This window comes from Cibotium barometz, chromosome 62 (assembly GCF_041138505.1).
Source record: "Cibotium barometz isolate CiBa-2024 chromosome 62, ASM4113850v1, whole genome shotgun sequence".
Lineage (NCBI taxonomy): Eukaryota > Viridiplantae > Streptophyta > Polypodiopsida > Cyatheales > Cibotiaceae > Cibotium > Cibotium barometz.
Genome location: NC_141107.1, coordinates 4,917,420 through 4,937,110, shown reverse-complemented (window position 1 = coordinate 4,937,110; position 19,691 = coordinate 4,917,420). Strand labels below are relative to the sequence as shown.

Genomic DNA, 19,691 nt, shown 5'->3' with positions numbered 1-19,691 from the left:
TGTTTTGATGAGGGTAATCTCATCAGCATTTTCACTTGTTGAAATATCTTTCTTTAGAGTTCAAACAAGTTTATCTTGTTGTGTTCGGATAAGGAAATTTGGATTCTTCCTTTGTTGGCATTTCTTTCTCTAGTTCCATACTTTAGGTGATTTATATAGTCAACTTGATTGTTTACGGATGGACATATGTGACTCATCGAGACGCTGATGACTCTCTATGTTGATATGGGTAACTCGGGACGTCGATTATTTCATATGCAGATGTGGGTATGTCGGGGCGCCGATGAATCCCTGGTTTTTTCTATTATAATGCCATATTCCGAATGGTTTACAACGAGGAAGTTACTTTGAATGTGAATTACTCTGATCATCCGCAAAGTCTGATGGGCAAATAGAGTGTATGAATCAGATTATAGTGTATATGCTTTGTGCATGTCTCTAGAAAATCACCATATTGAAAAAAATATCTTCCAATGATGGAATTTACCTATAACAGTTTTAAATATACGGCTATTGGTTTTTAGTCCATGCATACTTATGTATGGGTATCAACCCAGGGCACCTATTGATGTTGGTCTTAAAAAGGACACCGAGCTTGATGCATCGAGAGATTTCTTGCGTGATATGTAGGAAATGTTGACCGAAGCTCGAGATTCTATCAAGAGGAGTGTTCAAGATAGGGCACGGTTTTATGCTGATAGGGGACGCTCATCTCGGTCTTTTGAACCAGGAGCGTTGGTTTATTTTAATGTTCCTAAAGATTTTCAGACTTTGTCAATGGGAAAATGCTCGAATTTATCTCCTAGGTATTGTGGTCCATTTTTGAGTTATACATCGGATTGGCACGGTTACGTTTGAACTTAAAACTACCTCCACATGTTAGAGTTCATCCAGTCTTTCATATCAATAGATTGAAAGGGAAACTAGGAGGTGAGGATAACATAGTTACTCCTCAAGAACTCGTTGAAGTCAAAGATTTATCCTATGTTCCACATGAACCTGATAAGATTCTTGAATTCAGGGAAAGAAAACTTTCTAGTTGACTAATCCCCGAGGTTAAAATTAGGTGGAAAGATAGGGAAATTGAGGATTCGACTTGGGAGTCGGTTGAGATTGTTCAGCACAGTTCCCCTTCTTTTCATTGCAAGAGTGCAATGTTTTGAGAGAGGGAAAATATGTTATATGTACATTATGTGTACTATGTTATATGCACATTATGTGTGCATATACTAGGAGGCTAACCCACATTAGGCTTGTGAGCATGGGAGCATGGGAACAAGCTCTAGTGGAGCATGGTTTAGGACTAACCTTAAGGGTTAAGGTTAGGGTCAGGCATCTAAGGGTCACACATGGGGAATGGAAAGTCAAGAGTCACTTGAGGGCCCTCCTATATAATAGGGGCATGGGACACACTCAAGGGAGCTTCAGGGCTTGGAGGCTTATGCTATGGTCTCTTGTGTAGAGGTCCATATCTACTTACCTACCATTTCACACTATAGCTACATGCTATTGGATTGTGTTATACCTCTTGATGGTATGGGACATCAAGATAGAGGTATGATGTATTTCATTTATAATTCATGTGTCCATCCCTCTTGATGGTATGGGACATCAAGATAGAGGTATGATGTATTTCATTTATAATTCATGTGTGCATCCCTTGGGCTCGAGGGTGGTTGGGTGGTTGAGTTTATGCCTGATTTATGCATGTTTATGCATAATAATTATCTAGAGAGATCTTAGGGTTTTAACAATACTTTAAAAATAAAAAACAATATGACGATTGGTTGATCCATCTCCCAATTTTCAATTGGCACCAATGAGGGCCCAGTTTCATCATGATCTTCCAACTCCTCAATTTGCAAGATTACTCTTAACAACTTCCAATCACTAATCCTTTTCAATGGATACTACATTACGCAATTCATGTTCTCAATAATTATGCAACTCAACCTTGGAACAATAGTAAAGTGAGGCCAAAGATCCTCCTTAAAAGTTGAAACACAAATGATCCACAAAGCAACATAACTCAAAGAAGAAGCTTAACTACTCTAGCAAAGCTAAAAGGATACAAGGTACCCTAATAAGTCAACCTTAGCAAAGTCAAAGTGAAAAACAATTATTATCGACTAAGGGAAAAAGGGGTAAACTCAAGGAAAAGATCGATTAGAACACAATGCTATGGTCCAACAAAAATAAAGCATGGCATCACGAGAATAATTTGGCGAAAAATTGACCGAGTCGCATGTGATGGAGAGATACGCATAATAAGAGTCTAAGTCAAGTCTCTTGTGCCAGATAGGCAAGTACAAGAGATAAAACATCACTTTTGTAGAGGAGGGCGAAAAAACTCGTGTAAAAATCTCTCAAGGTTCTACACCACTCATGCATTATACATCGACATTCATGCACTATGCACCATGGTAAGAGTCTCGACATCAAATGCCCTCCCCCTGCCAAATACTCTTACTTGCATTGCATGCTATTTTATTTTATGATGCATATAAGTAGGTAGGTGCATGCATCATTCAAGTATATGCATTAAGCACCCTTACCTGTTTCAACCCAGGCACATGCATTGGCATCGACATACATACTCATTATATCCCATGTACCACTAGCACCAATCTTATGTACTTACACCATTGACAACCTCTAGCACCAATCCCTCCTAATAATTCTTTAACTTCACTAATCAAGAATCACTGTCTAGGCCCGAGGACGGACCTAGAACTGGGATGGGGAATGTTAACACAATGTTAACGAGAACCACCTACATACATCAACAACAAGATTAGACCATCACAATGGATGCATGCATGACGATCTGTCTACAACAAGCTAAGAGAATACATAAGCACTTGAGAGTCACTAAAGGATGTACACACATAATGAGCATCGCCTAAAAGATCTTTGTCCACCTTCAAGAATGTGTTGTCTACCCATGTTGGAATTAACAACTCTTTCCAATCATTGTAATTCCCATGTGATTGCACTTAATGATGTACTCAAGCGATGATCGAGCTAAGTAAAAGAGCCAATATATCCACCCAATGTGTGCTTAGGCTAGCCTAGATATGGTAACTTAGGTAATAAGTTGGGTGCCTAATTAGTTATTAAGTGTGGATGCCCAAGTTTAAAACTCTTTTGTATATAAGTCAATTCTCTAATGAGAAAGGAAGAATCCCTTGAGTGTTGAATAAGACTGTGCTCTTGCTTCCTTGTGCCGAAGTTCTCTTGCCATCTTGCCTTTTTGTGTGCATGCTATTACTTGTGTGTGAGTGTGTGAGTGTGTGTGTGATCCACTTGCCTTCTTGCCCTTCTTTGGCTTACATATGAGTGGATGTGTGAAAGAGTGTGAGAGAGGATTGGTGTCTTGAGAGGTAGCATGGTCTCTTCTCTCGAGGCTTTCAAGCACTACATAGACAACTCTTGTAGTAAGGCGGTGATAATGGGAGGTGGTCAAGTGCTAGCTAGCATAAACTCAGTTACCTCTTCTCCAAGATGGTAGGTGAGCATCCAAGTTTCCATGATAAGAGAAAGGTAAGTGCACTCCACTTGGTTATTATTGTGCTAGAGAGTGTGGTGCATCTGGGCTTTCCATAGCACACAGGTTTATGGATTGCCATGTGAGTGTCATCCAACGCGGTGCTGCATCATATGAAGGTGATCGTTGAGGACCTTGACCCCTCTCGTGGTAGAATGTAGGTGTACTCCTAACGATTGGTATGATGGACAAGGAATCGACTTCATTAGAGTGAAATAGGTAGGGTAGTGCCTAGTGGCTAAGTACGTGTACTGGTACTAGACATATGTGGCTCCTAACACTGGTATCTAGAGTGTTCATTCTTCTAGGATAGGTGTTGACTTATAGAAGTGACTCCTAGGATTATGGCACTTGTGTTGAGGATGTGAGACATGCAGGCTCCTCCGATCATCACACGGCGGTCCATGAGTGTTCAAGGTCATTAGTGCGTGTTGTCTTGGTCTAAGGATCACGGTCATGGTGCAAGGAGATTTACGTCAATGATGTGACACTAATGTGTTTCTTGTCTTGGTCTAAGGATCACGGTCGTGGTGCAAGGATATTTATGTCAATGATGTGACACTAATGTATTATCTTGTGATATATGGTATGGATATATGGAATTATTATGCTTGATATGAAAAGAATTGTATGATGTTATGTTTTTCTTTTATGAAGAACTGTTTTTCAAAGGAATGCATGTGTGAACTTAATCTAAGTGGTGTGTGTGAGTAAAGTAATGAGTGCGAGTTCATACCAGCTCCATAGGTTCAGTGGTGGTTGGAAGAAGGCTAGACCCATGGTATTGGATGGGGCTAGGCTAAGCCTATGGATCTAGTTTAAGTATAAAAGGATCAAGCACTGGAAAGTGGGTGTGACAAGGTGGACCCCATTTATTGGTACTTTCCAAAACATGATAAGATGTGTATTATAGAACCAAAAACTTGGGATGAGTAGTTTAGACCATCAATCATGAACAAGGATAGAGAAATTGCCTACATAATCGAGGAGTCGAGACATCTTGTTGAGCCCCAAGGAGCCGGCTTATGAGAATTATGAAGGGAAAATAATCATGAATAGGCCATCGATCATCTCACGAACAAGGATAGAGAAACTATCTACATAATCAAGGACTTAAGACATCTTGTTGAGCCCCAGGCTGCTTGATGTGGCCTGCTTGTGAGAATTATGAAGGAAAAACACTTTGAGGAATCATTCACCTTTCCTTACGTAAGGATTGTTCTAGTTAGACTAAGAAGAAATGGCAGGATAGCCAAGTGTTGAGATATTTTGATATTTGGCCATGAGTGAGTCGCTCTACCCTTATCGTGATTCCGTTGTATAAATAGAGGGGTAGGGATCTCCCACTTGGAGTTTCAATAAATCAGTGTTTTAACAGTGTGAACTATTGCATTATCATTGTCTTGGTGAAAAATTGATCAATTCCATGGTGAGGTATAAACTTTGATGTAGAAAGATGTTAAAATATGGTCTAAATCTTTGTCGATTTCATTGGGAATTGGGATTTTTCCTTGGAACGATAAAGCGATTAAAAAAGTATTTACCTTTGTTGAAGTTTTCATGTAGGTATTGCGTAAGTATTCCTCTACAAAATTTTTTCCATTTGAATTAAACTTTGAGTATAATATCCGTTAATGCCAAATATAATTGGATTGTCCCAAAGATTTATACACCAAGTGCAACTAGAATTTTTGTATCAAATATAGTCAAGTTTAGCTAAAGCTAAGATTATATTTGAACTACTACAGATTGAGCAATTAAGTATGCTTATTACAAAAGGATAGCTGGTTATTTAAAGAAAGGGGGAGAAAGTATTTCTACTTATTCCTTGAAAGTCTAAGTATGCTTATTACAAAAGGATAGCTAGTTATTTAAAGAGAGGGGGAGAAAGTATTTCTACTGATCCCTCGAAAATCTAAGATACTTATTCATGCATTGCCACATAGATACTGTAGGCCAAATATGATTTTGAAACAAGTAAGAGATGTGGCTTATAAGTTGAATCATGTCCACTTGGTATTTCATGTGAGTCGGTTGACTTCACTACATTGATCACTCAGGTGAATAGAATGATTTCTTTGTCGGAGCATGACCAAGAAGATCTACTGGAACAAAGATAAAAACAGTTTATGAAATCGTACACTAGGGAAAATTTGGACTCAAATTGGGAACTTTAAGGATTTCTACACATTCTCTCTCTACAAAAATGGACGCATGGTGAAATTTTTGCAAATCAATTCAGAAGTGAGTGGAGTTTGGATATTTGGATTCTAGTCTTCGAGACCATATATAGTAGCATGATGGACAATTTTGCATATTCAAGAAGTCCCCAAACAAATTTGGTGATGATGTGTTATGTGACACGTTAAGTGCCACACCAAATTTGGGGACTTCTTGCAAATTTTTCCTGATTCTCTTTGGGTGAAAAGGGCATCCTTTGTTAGATACAATAAGTGTTATTCCAAGTGTGTCATTGAGGGTGATGATTCCCACAAGTGGGAGATAATGTTACGACTCCTTTGATTACACATGCATATACTGGCAAAGAGTGGGACACATGGGTAGTGCATGGGAAAATGAATAGTGGCATACAAATGATTAAAAGTGTGTGAATGAGAACGTTCATGGGTGATGATTTTAGGCAAAAGATCCATAAATGTGTATCATAGTAAGGAAACAAGGGGCACATGAGTATGGTGTAAGGTATATATTAGATGCTCGGAGTCATTTGGTATACCTATGGTTGGGTGGATTAACATAGTATACCATGCTACTTTTTCTTTTGCTACTTTGGGGAGGTTACCTTCTTCTCCCTCTCATGTTTTTGCATGGAAGCTAGAACACAAGGTTGAGGGTTTAATGCATGAGGACTTGATAGAGGCTGTCTTGGTGAGTTTTCCTGTATGGACATGAATCTCTACGAGGAGGATTTCATGTGGAGGAAAAGGTTTCTGTAAACATTTTGTTTCGATGTTGTTTTCCCAACAAGGAAAAAAGAGTGTTTTTTATGAGAAGAAGAGCATTGGAATTGTTTTCCTTTCTAAACAATGGAAAGGGATAAAAATTTTCTTAAGCATGTCTACAATCGTAGAGCCAGCAAGAACTCAGCGTTGTAATGTTCTACTAGTGACTTCAGATGTGTTAACCAAGTGGACTACACTATTGGACTTGCTATAATCACCAAAAGAGCATTAATAGAATGGAAACACTAGCTTACACATGAAGAGTGAAGTGTATCACACATGAAGAGCGAAGCTTACCACACCTGATTAATGTAGCATAAGGCTTAGTGAAGCTTAGCACACAAGAAGAGTGAAGCTTAAGACACTTGATTAATGTAACATAAGGCTCAAGTGAAGCTAACCACACTTGATGAATGTAGCATAAGGCTTAAGTGAAGCTCATTACCACACTTGATTAATGTAGCAAAGTTTGGAATGGTGGGGAGGAAGAGGGAGGTGGAGCGAGACTGTTGTGGTGTGAAGGGCCCCAACAAAAGAGGCGCCAAGAAACATGCACGGTTACAGGGAAGCTTAACGGCCCGAGGGTTCCAGAGGCCACACGAAGCTTCCAGAGGAAGCTGGCCAATGCCTCCTCTACAAAGCTCTTGGAGTTCACAGTCGCTCGCCACTGCCCATGCAGAACTGAGCTTTCCTTTGCCCGCCATAGCCAAACCTCACTGAGCTTCCAACCGAGATAATCTGCTGCACCTCTCTTTCATTTCGTTCCTGCACCTCTTTGTTTGCTCTTCTGTTGCTATGGCGAAAGATGGGCCTGCCATCGGCATAGACCTGGGCACCACTTACTCCTGCGTGGGCGTATGGCAGCATGACCGCGTGGAAATCATTGCCAATGACCAGGGCAATCGCACTACCCCTTCCTACGTTGGCTTCACAGACACTGAGCGACTGATTGGCGATGCTGCCAAGAATCAAGTGGCCATGAATCCTACAAACACAGTCTTCGGTATGTATTGGTTTCTGACAATGCAGCGCAATATATATGTGTTAATGACCAGAGGTTTGCGTTGAAATATTCAAGTTGAGCATGAAACTTGGTTTTTGATATATGCCTTGCAGATGCAAAGAGACTCATTGGCAGGCGATTCTCTGATGATACGATTCAGAGCGATATCAAGCTTTGGCCATTCAAGGTCATCCCGGGGCCAGGCGACAAGCCGATGATTGTGGTGCGGTACAAGGGGGAGGACAAGCAGTTTGCCGCAGAGGAGATCTCCTCGATGGTGCTAACCAAGATGAAGGAGATTGCAGAAGCCTACTTGGGAAGTGCTGTTAAGAATGCCGTGGTGACGGTTCCTGCATACTTCAATGACTCTCAGAGGCAGGCCACCAAGGATGCAGGCGTTATTGCGGGCCTCAATGTGATGAGAATCATCAATGAACCTACTGCGGCCGCCATCGCCTATGGCCTTGACAAGAAGGCTACAAACATCGGTGAGAAGAACGTGCTCATCTTTGACCTTGGCGGGGGCACCTTCGACGTCTCCCTCCTCACCATTGAAGAGGGTATCTTTGAAGTAAAATCCACTGCAGGAGACACTCACCTCGGTGGAGAGGACTTTGACAACCGCATGGTGAATCATTTTGTGCAAGAATTTAAGAGAAAGCATAAGAAAGACATTACTGGCAATGCTAGAGCTCTCAGAAGACTGAGAACCTCCTGTGAGAGGGCTAAAAGAACCTTGTCTTCCACTGCACAGACCACCATTGAAATTGACTCCCTCTATGAAGGGATTGATTTCTTTTCTACCATAACCAGGGCTAGGTTTGAAGAGCTCAACATGGATCTGTTCAGGAAATGCATGGAGCCGGTGGAAAAATGCCTCAGAGATGCCAAGATGGATAAGAGCAGCATCCATGACGTGGTGCTTGTTGGAGGCTCCACTCGCATCCCCAAGGTGCAGCAGCTTCTGCAGGATTTCTTCAATGGCAAGGAGCTCTGCAAGAGTATCAATCCCGATGAGGCTGTTGCCTATGGCGCGGCCGTGCAGGCCGCCATTCTGAGCGGTGAGGGCAATGAGAAGGTGCAGGATTTGTTGCTTCTGGATGTCACTCCATTGTCTTTGGGCTTAGAAACTGCTGGAGGTGTCATGACTGTCTTGATCCCAAGGAATACCACCATACCTACTAAGAAAGAGCAGATTTTTTCCACATTCTCAGACAATCAGCCTGGTGTCCTCATACAAGTTTATGAAGGTGAGAGGACCAGAACAAAGGACAACAATCTTCTTGGCAAATTTGAGCTCTCCGGCATTCCGCCTGCACCTCGGGGGGTTCCGCAGATCAGTGTGTGCTTCGACATTGATGCGAATGGCATCCTGAATGTGTCTGCTGAAGACAAGACCACAGGCCAGAAGAACAAGATCACCATAACAAATGACAAGGGCAGGCTGAGCAAGGAAGAGATAGAGAAGATGGTGCAGGAAGCAGAGAGGTACAAGTCTGAGGATGAGGAGCACAAGAAGAAAGTGGAGTCTAAAAACTCACTGGAAAACTATGCATACAACATGAGGAATACACTAAAGGATGAGAAGATTGCAGGGAAGCTGGATTCAGCAGATAAGAAGAAGGTGGAGGAGGCAGTGGAGAAGGCCATACAGTGGCTGGAACACAACCAGCTCGCAGAGGCAGATGAGTTTGATGACAAGATGAAAGAATTGGAAGGTATCTGCAATCCCATCATCGCCAAGATGTATCAAGGAGGAGCCATGCCGAGCCCTGGCAGCTATGGCGGTTCTGCAGCAGACAGGGGTGCTCACGATGGCCCCAAGATTGAAGAAGTCGATTAAATCCAAGATGGCTTACTTCTATGTGAACTTTTTGTGTTGCCTTGCCATGGGCAAGGCTTGACCTTAGCCTTCAGTAACTTTTGCTTGATAATAACTTTTATGTGAACTTTTTGCTGCCCCAGCTAGGCTAGCCCTAGCCTTAGCCTTTAGTAACTTTTGCTCGTAAAAGTGCACCTCACCTGCACATGAAAATGGACCTTGAAAACCAAGTTGAAAGTTTTTTTTTTACTAATGGAAAAAAGAATATAAACTCTTTTTTCAATTGATGTTGGAAGGGTGTAAAATTTTTGAATTTTACATAAATCATTTTTTATGATAGGTTTTAAAACTTAAGTATAGAGAAGTAAAAAGTGATACTGAAAGAGAAAGATGATACCTTGGAAGCACTGAGTGATACTTATTATGAAGTGATATTGAAAGAGAAAGTTGATACCTTGGAAGCATCAAGCTCTGCTACTTAAGTATATACTCACTTTTTGGTTTGTATATTTTTTTAAAGGAAAGCTTTTAGCTATTGCCCTAAATATCCATTATGACACTACAATATATCTCAACTTACATAGTATTAGCCCTACATGTAATAATAATAAAATTTTGGTTGATAATACTAAATATGCCTTTTTGATGTAATATGTAATATGGCATACTTGTGTTTGTGGTTGCTTAGCACTTTCTATGCAATCTTGAACTTATAATTGTTGTATATATATTCTTCCTTACTATACACTCATTGCACCATATTTGCATGTTTAAATTCCTCTTGTGTTCAAATTTACATGTTAATTTTTTTTTAAAACATTAAGTATTACAATTGAAGGCTTCTCAACTACTAGTAGCAATAACAACTTGTGCACCTAGTAATAACTCACAAGTTTGCAAATAAGCACTGAGTAAGAATTGACACAAAAAATTTGTGCTCTAACAACAATAGTCAAAGTGCACCTTATTCTTGATAAAATTGCAAAGTAATTTGAAAATTATATAAACAAATAAATATATGAAATTATAGAGTGAGCCATTGTGTGTGAGCTACAAAATAACTCCAGAAGTCTAAAACTTAAGCTATCAATCCCATTAGAAAATTTAAAGTCTAAACATCAAGATGTCAAATCTTATTAGAAAATTAAATAAAGAAAACGCTATAAAGAGGCATAGAATTGAGTGCTCCAAGGTTGCTCCTAGTTTGAGTGAAGTAGTTGTGTGCTCAAAGTTGGTATATCCAAACCCTAACCCACAAACTACATTGATAGTCTCATGCACAAAGCTAAATTAACGCAATTTCTCTTTTGAAAAAGTGAAGTGGGAAACTCCTCCACCTTGAATGTCATGGGTTGATTTATCTATATATATTTATTGAATTTTTAAATCTTTTATATGTAATACCCAAAAATTCACATTGTGCTAGTAGGATACTGGGCAAGAGCAATACTTTTTAAAGCCATATGATGCAACCTCTAGGTAACAATCACACTTTTTTGAAATAATGTAGTATACCCAAGAGAAATTTAGCACAATCCATAAAATCTGGGACTATCGCAATGTTTAATAATAAAGATTAGTAGCCTTGATTATTAATGAATTAATTATAGAAGTTGTTGAAGTAAATAAAAATAAGGTTAAAAACAATTCACTAATTTTGAGACTATGTTAACAATAAAGATTAGTAATCTCAATTAGGAATTAATTAATTGATTATTTTAATAGTTGTAAGCATGTAATATTATTAATTTAAGATGTGGAAGATAATAATTAAAGTTAAATTAACTATGTTATATTATAAAAATATCTAAAAATCTTAATTTTATTATTTCATTCAAAAACTTCTAAAAAATTTTAGGTCTCGAGTCCATTTACTTGCTAGTTCTCGAGTTCACTTGATATTAGTCTCTAATTTGTAGGTCTCAAGTCCACTTAATGTCTCTAATTTTTAGGTCTCGTCCATTAATTATCTCAAGTAAACTTAGTTGTTACCAAATTTACTAGTTCTTTTTCCACAATCTTAATTTTATTAAAAAAGATTAGTAAGTTTTGTATCATTGCTCTCCTGAGCTTGTACTATTTTGAGATTCATATGTCTCAGTGTTAATGTCTTTCCCAAGTTTTGCAATCACTAGTCTTGTGGGTGGCTATACTCATGCAATGGGCTCGAGAAGGCCTATAATGGCCTATTAGATCTACTTGTTCCTCCATAGACGTACATGAGTGCTTATAGTCTATAAGACATGACGGAGTACACTCCATAGACATGGTTACTCTTTGCTTGTTGTGCAACTTGGGTATTAGGGGTGAGGGTGCATATGGAAGTGATGTAAATGTGTATGAGAAAAGGCGTGTGAATGTGAAATGGTGTTCACATGGTGCGTGATGATGGGGGCGCACTTTTTATGGCAAGTGTGTGATGAGGTGGCATGTTTTTGTGTGGTGGTGACTACGTGGCACACTACTTTGTGTGGTGGTGAGATGATGTGGCACACTAGTTTGTGTGTGGTGGGGTGAGTGATGATGTGGCATACTATTTTTATGGTAGGTGTGTGATGATATGGCATACCATTTTGTGTCATTAGGTGTGTGATGTGACATGTCACACTTTGTGTGATGGGTGGTGGCGATGATGATGTGGTGGGTAGGTGATGATGTGGCACATTTTTATGTGGCATGTGTGTGATAATGTGGCACATTTTTGTGTGGTATGTGTGTGTGTCAAGGTTTAAAAAAATCATATTATCATTGTTATAAATAGATAAGATTTGGCAAATACATATTTTTAATGTATATGAAAGTATAAAAACGCTAGGTGAATATTTTAAAATTTCTATCTTATAGGTAGACATCTAGTGTACTTTTGGCAACTTTGTCTTTATAACCAACTCAATTTAATTAATTTCAAAATTTCTATCTTTTGTGATGACATTTAGCATACTTTTGGCAACTTTGTCTTCAAAACCTACTCATATTTATTAACTTTGGTGGGCAATTTTAATGCTTTCTTGTGAAATAGCCTAACACTTTTTGGAGGACCTTATAGAATAGCAACCTCATAAAATAGCCCCAATGGGCTAAAAATATCCCCTATATATGCATGCGTCAAGTTTTATGTAGAGAAGTGACAAACCTCTTCCACTCTCCTCTCTCATTTACCCTCAAACTACACCTTCTTATATATCTCAACTCCAAGCGACACAAAGGAAAACATCATGAAAGATCGCTTCAATCATGCATCTTCACAAACATGTCAACCTTCCAATCTACACAAGGCAAACATTATGAAATATTATTCCACTATGGGTCATTCACAAGATTTTTAGCCTTCCCTCTTTCCTACTCCACACTTACTTTGCTATCTTTCCCCCTCTCCTATTGCATACTTTCTTTCCTATCTTCTCACTCCCTCTTGTGCACTCCCTACCCTCCCTTCATCTCTTTATATCGTGTTCAAATCAAGAGCATACCTTATCCTTTGCCTTCAAGCCCCAAATATAACTTCCCAATGTGGGTGTGCTAGCCCATCTGACACATTTTCTTTATCACACCATAATGCTTCATGGCTATGAAGGTGAAGGAAGAGCTCTCTTTTCCTAGATGGAGTCAATAAGAAAATGGCTTTTGTGTGAGGTGGATGAAGATGAATCTAACAAGAAAGAAGCCTACAATCAAGTGTATTCGGGTGGATGCATGAAAGGAAGAGCTCTCTTTTCCTAGATGAAGGCAATAAGAAAATGGCCTTTGTGTGAGGTGGATGGATCAAGTGTATTCAGGTGGATGCATGAAAGGGTGTACATACTATTGGCATGCATTATACTATACTTTTGATGTAGGGTAATGGGTAAGTAGAGTGAAAGTTTCACCAATTAAGGTGGGTAAGCCAAATTACTAATTCTAGGAGTTTAATTAATTTTAATGATGTTATGAGATGGCACAGTAATGCAAAGTAGGTGAATGAGCTGTAGTTCAAGAGTTACATGAGAATTTTATGCATGTGAGAACTGCCACATAGCCACTCCTCAAAGGGCTGCCCCCATCCAAACTCACAATCTCCCCTACAGTCAACTTGCTCTCCTACCTACAGGTAACTTTGAGCTGTCTCAACTGCATGTTTGATCCATCAACAAAATTTGCATTCCATACGTGAGAGTAGAGAGAAAATGCAGTAAAGCGATTAAATGTCTCTGCACTTAAGCATGGAAAATAGTCCATTGAATTGAAACACTAATTGAATATATATATATATATATATATATATATATATATATATATAGAGAGAGAGAGAGAGAGAGAGAGAGAGAGAGAGAAGAAGAAGAAGAAGAAGAAGAAGAAGAAAATTTGTTTTCCCACGTTAGCACCTGCATAGGTGATTTTAGAGAGAGAGAGAGAGGCCACATTTTTTTTTTCCATGAGCTCACATTGAATGTTTTATGTGAACTAAAACACGAATTAGCAATCTCATTAGAATGTTTTAAATTCCCATGTCATCATCTTCTGTGATGCCACATGCCATTTAAATGCAATCATCATAGGTGATTTTAGAAAGAGAGAGGCCACATTTTGTTCACAGAAGCTAACTACTACAAATGTTATATTTTCCAGTGTAGGTGTAGTACTCTCTTTGAATGGCATCTCCAAAGAATTGTTGTGGTAAGAACTCCCAAACACAAGCCGTTGGAGAATTTCTATTACAGTACACAGGAACAAGTGCATTTGACTTCCAGTGCTTTCGATGTGCCAAGCCCACAAACCATGTGAAGCTGTAGGAGTGAATGACAAATGTTTGGGCTAAGATCAATGGGCTAAGATCAAACCAGATAGTAGGAGGGGTTTTCATATCAAAAATTTGAAGGATACTTATGTACCCTAGTTCTTAGAGATGTACCTTTATATTTATGGTACAAGAGATGTTAACAATGAGGTGGGGTTAATTTTTGCACGTGCCTTTGTAACCCACAAACACGGAGGTGTGGTAAAGTGGAAAGATTTCAAGGAGCACAAGTTGGAACTCTACCAAGACTCTGTTAGTAGGGCAAGGATGAAGGAAGAGTCAGATGTCAAACACAATGGGCATCACCAACTACCTACAATGCAAGTCATTGAGGAACACTACAAAAATTCCAATGTGTTAGCAATGAAGTCTTGAAAGAAGACTATTGTCTATCATTAATTGAACTTGACGCTACATTGCAAGCCGCAAAGGAAACCTTGGGCATTGTTCAGGCTGAATGCAAGAATATTGAAGAGGAGGTAGACAAGGCAGGGATACACCTATGTAACTTGGAGGCGATGACAATGTCTCTTACTAAACGTGGCTTGAGCCTTATGAAGCCAAGTCTGTTAGCACATCCCACACATTCTTCAAAGGACATTATAGTCCACATGATCTAACGTGTGTCAAGAAGGAAGTGCCTAAAAAGTGGTTGGATGCTATGGGTAAGGCATTTGATAGATTCTCAAGTTCACATATGTGTTTACAAACTACTTTTTCAAATGTCTAGTGTAGTAAGGTATTGACCATGTTTAGTTTTTGGTTGTATTTCAATGCCTTGAAGTGTTACCTATTAGTGGTACATAGTAGTTGGATACACTACCTTGCATGTGTTTGATTTCATTTCTAGCACTCTGATGTACTTCATACATGTAATATAGGGGGTACTTCATACATGTAATATAGGGAGTATATCATCTGTTAGATTAACTTGTGATGTTTAGTACTCCCAAAGCTAGAATTGAAATAATGCTCTTCATGGTCTTAAAGTAGTCAAATGCACTAGATAGACATCATTTAGTATGACCAAAGTCTTGTATTGTGCTAAAGAACTACCCTTGTCCCTAAACTTCATTGACACATTCAATACTTACATGAACTAAATAGCATAGTGAATTTTACATAGAGACACATTCAATACTTTCAAAGATTGATATTAAATAGCATAGAGTATTTGTTTCAACACGTTTGCATAATACTCTCAAAGTACTGTTGAGTACTAAAAAAAGACATCATTGCATAATTAAGGTTTAAAAGGTATTTAATTAGTAATGTCAAAGTTCTTATATGTTATCAAAACCAGCTCTGCAAAATTAGTGATAGTTCTTTTAGCACTATCATAGTACTTTTTAGTACTATCAAACTGTAATATACAACCAACATTGTATGCAATAGATTACTTGAATACTATTTAGTACTTTTTAGTATTTTATAGTCTTATCAAAGTACTTAAAGTGTATGATAGAGCTAGCATTGTATGTAATAGATTACATGAATTCTATTTAGTACTTTGATAGTATTTTATAGTCTTATCAAAGTACTTAAAGTGTATGATAGAGCTAGCATTGTATGTAATAGATTACATGAATTCTATTTAGTAATTTGGTAGTATTGTTTAGTACTATCAAAGTATTTAAATTATACTATATAGCCAACATTGTATCAATTAGATTACATCGACACTAAAATTAGTACTTTGAAAGTACTATACTGAGTAGCATCTCTTGAACATGCTTGATTTTGTTTTCCCTTTATGTTCAAAGTTGATTCTTTTAGCTTCATGTTTTTTGTACATACTCTACAGGTGTAGTGACTCCACACTCTGCCTCGTAGAAAGCAAAGACTACGCTAGGGAAAAGACAATCAATGGATAGTGTAAATGAGCGACCATCATCGCATCCAAAAATAACTCCTACAAAGGTGGTGGTTGTGGAATCAAGACTTGGAGGAGGAAAAACTAGTGTTGAGGGTGCATATGATGAGGATGTGTTTATATAGAAAGTGATATTGCAAAAACAAGTTAGTAAGAGAAAGGGTGCAGAGACAAGTAGCCCACTTCACAAGTCTCCTAGAATGGCTCGAAAAAGTATTGAAGTTGGTAAGGATTCCTACACATAACAGTGTTAATGTATCATGTTGTTATGAGGTGTTGGGGTAATTTGTAGGTGGGTTTTTGTTTCAAAACTATAAACTAGTCTATGCTACAACAGATTGTAGTATAAAAGTAGAAAGAAGAGTATCTAATGAAAGCACAAGGGAACCAACACGAAAGAAGACTTCAACCGTCCAATCTTTGCTGTACAACACGAAAAAGAATTCAAAGGCAACTAAAGAGGCTGATACGGGAAAACCAACCAATGGTAGTAGGGAAGGACTTTAAGCAGCGCAAGGTATATGTTATTTTTGTTTGGTGTGATTGGGTTATGTTGGATCTAATAGTTCTAATACTATGGTTATTGCAACTAGTGATCTTGTGTGCTTGCTTATTCTAGATTTAATTCTTGTTTTGAAGTACCTCATGGCAAAAAGACAGTGGACACCAGGGTAGCATCAGCAGGTACCTTAGAAAATATATCAAATGAAGATTCAACTGATCCACAAGAGGAGGAAGCATTGGTTGAGCTTGACAAAGACATGACTATTGATGTGGATGTTGTTGTAGATAATATCACAAACCAAGCTACCAAGGAGGGTGCAACCAATGCTTTAATTAGAGATTGTAATGGAATAGATCAAGTGGTAGGCCTAAGCATCATTGGCAAAGCTTTGAATGGTGTTGATGAAGCAAGGCAAGAATCTTTTAATACATATGTGGAAGAGAGCACGGACTTGAATCTAATGAGTGGTGAGCAAGCTACATCCATTATGTAAGGTGTTTTGAAACAAAATATTGAGGCATCTCTAGCCAACAACAATGGAACTAATAGTCAACAAAGTGGAGATGATGTGTGCTAGTTTTGACAAGGAGCCAAAGGAGAACGAGAAGGAGATGCCAAAAGAGTCAAGTGGGCTTGTAGACAAGGAGCCAAAGGACAATAACAAGGATATGCCAGGAGTGTCAAGTGGGATTGAAGACAAGCAAGATGACAACAATGAGAAGGAGCCAAAGGAGAACGAGAAGGAGATGCCGAGAGAGTCAAGTGGGCTTGTAAACGAGGAGCCAAAGGACAATAACAAGGATATGCCAAGAGAGTCAAGTGGGATTGAAGACAAGCAAGATGACAACAATGAGAAGGAGATTCCAAGAGAGTCAAGTGGGCTTGAAGACAAGCAAGATGAGGACAGCATGCCTCTCCAACGCATGTTTTGTGGTGTGGCCTTTAAGCCAACAAAGCTACCTTTTTTTGCATCAAAGACGCGTGTTTGTAGCATTCCAAACCAAATGACATCCAAAAAGAAACCACCCAAGCCCTCTATAGTAAAGAGTAGGTCTCATTCACTACATGTTTTGTAAAGTTTGCGAGCATGCCCGTTATGCTGAGATGCCAAGCTCAACATGAGTTAACACTCACGAGGCACCTGCCTGACCGTTTGACATTTACATCACTGGCGGGTTTGGTAGCTAGCACCCACATATCTTCACGAGAGATTCTACAATTGGACTACATCGACTAGTCCACAACCCACTCCACTTTAGTGTGCACACATTATGGACCGCTTGTAGATACTCTAGTATGTGTGTTAGTCACTTTATCTTTTTCGGTAGACCTCTTTTAAGAAGAAGAAGAAGATCAATTTTCAACCTCTCATCTTGTGTGTTCTCTTCTAGGGTTTTTGTGTGAGTGTGAGTGTGTGTGTGCTTGCAAGAGCTCAAGCTCTATTCCTCCATGTATCTTTTCATGGTATGAGAGGCAAGAAAAAGAAGCACAAGAAGCGGTACAAGGGTGTAAGAGCTTCATCTACTCTTCTCCATTTGTGTTGGCTACTACACCCTTGTCGGGAGCACTTTGGGAGGCACTGGCAAATGAACTCTGATTGAGGAGTTGTCTTCACAGGAGTGGAGCTACAAGGAAACTATAAAGTCCTTTGGATAAAATTTTTGAGGCCGAAAACACATTTTAGGTGCGTCTTAACCTCTGTTTTTCAGTTTACAGGCGTTCGCATGTCGTGCACTGCGGGTAAGTTTTGATTCACTGGCATATTTCTTTTTTTGGAACTACAGGAAGGGAAATTGGTTGTGCAGACACTACATGTATTGCAAAGAGGTCTTAAAGTTGCCATTGGGTGTATGTATGCAAATTGAGGTCACTGGTTATGACAACTTGGGTGCAGTATAGTACCGCTCTGCAGAGAATACAACAGTTTGTGCAGGTCAAACGAGAGTGCTGTTTTTTGTGAGTTTGTGTTGCAGACAAGATGTCAATTAATGGAATTAACCAGATTACTGCAAAAAAGATTGAAAAGAACAACTTCAATTCTTAGAGGTTTAGATTGATAAATTTTATGATGGGAAAAGGCTATTGGGACTATATTGAAGGTGAACATAAGGAGGCACCAGAGATACCGAAGATTAATCCACCTGCTTTGCAAATGTAAAAGAATACAAGGATTGGAATCAAGGAGCAAGGAAAGTTATGTATTGGCTTATACATATATGGCTAAAGTTGTGAAAGATTTTGAACCCACATGTTTTGATGAAGAATTTAGATTAGGAGAAAGCCATGGATGAAGAATGGCTGCATTGTATGGAAATGAGACTTGGGATTTGGTGCCATTTCCTAAAGGCAAGAAAGCTATTGGATGTAAGTGGGTGTATAAGGTTAAACATAACAGTAATGGTAGCATAAGCAGGGATAAGGCTAGATTGGTAGCCAAAGGATACGCGCAAACACATGGAATTTATTATGAGGAGATGTTTGCCCAGTTGCAAAGATGGCAACTGTAAGAGGTGTGATTGCAATGGCTACAGTAGCTAAAGGTTGGTTTTACATTAAATGGATGTAAAAAATGTGTTCTTGCATGGTGACTTGCAAGAAGAAGTGTATATGGATCAGCCACTTGCTGGTTTTGAGGATACACACGTCACCCAGAGTATGTATGTAAGCTTCGTAAGGCCTTCCAGTTCTTGCCACCTAATGCGGAGCAAACTCTCACCCAAAAGTGGGGTAGACTTGAGCAAAGAGATAATGAAAGTGTGCAGCAGTATGTCAATAAGTTTTGGAAAGTGTTGCTTGAGATAACTCCCTTTATGCAAATCACTGAGGATGAAAGAAAGAGGAAGTTTCGCTCCAGATTGCAACCATTTGGCATATATGTTTATCTAAGGGAAGTTTGGTTGCAACAGCTAGCGGGGAGTGTTCGAGGGACAGCTCTCGTGGCAAAAATCTGCCCAGGTCTTACCCAGCCTGGGTATGGTGAAAAATGGTGTGCTTCTGGTACGATGGGCGAGGGCCGATGAAGCGGTCCTTGAGTGAAGTGCCAGGACACCTAAGGAGGATCCTGGAGGGTTCTGACCAGGCGATGCACGGGCTCACGGTGCTTAGGACACCCATTCGTATGTCGAGGAAGATATATATATGTATGTTGATGAAATGATTATTCAGAAGTAATTTGAGGAACTTGTTATTAGATTTGTTAACCCT

The 19,691-nt window shown here is 39.1% G+C and overlaps 1 protein-coding gene across 1 annotated transcript; it reads left to right on the top strand.

Moving 5' to 3' along the window:
* Window positions 1–7,092: 7,092 nt before the first annotated feature.
* On the top strand, window positions 7,093–9,563 carry LOC147604056 (heat shock cognate 70 kDa protein-like). The gene is made up of 2 exons (XM_086795604.1): window positions 7,093–7,513; window positions 7,627–9,563. Exons 1-2 carry the CDS (start codon window positions 7,306–7,308, stop codon window positions 9,354–9,356), a joined length of 1,938 nt encoding a protein of 645 aa, XP_086651730.1. The 5' UTR covers window positions 7,093–7,305; the 3' UTR covers window positions 9,357–9,563.
* The last annotated feature ends 10,128 nt before the right edge of the window (window positions 9,564–19,691 follow it).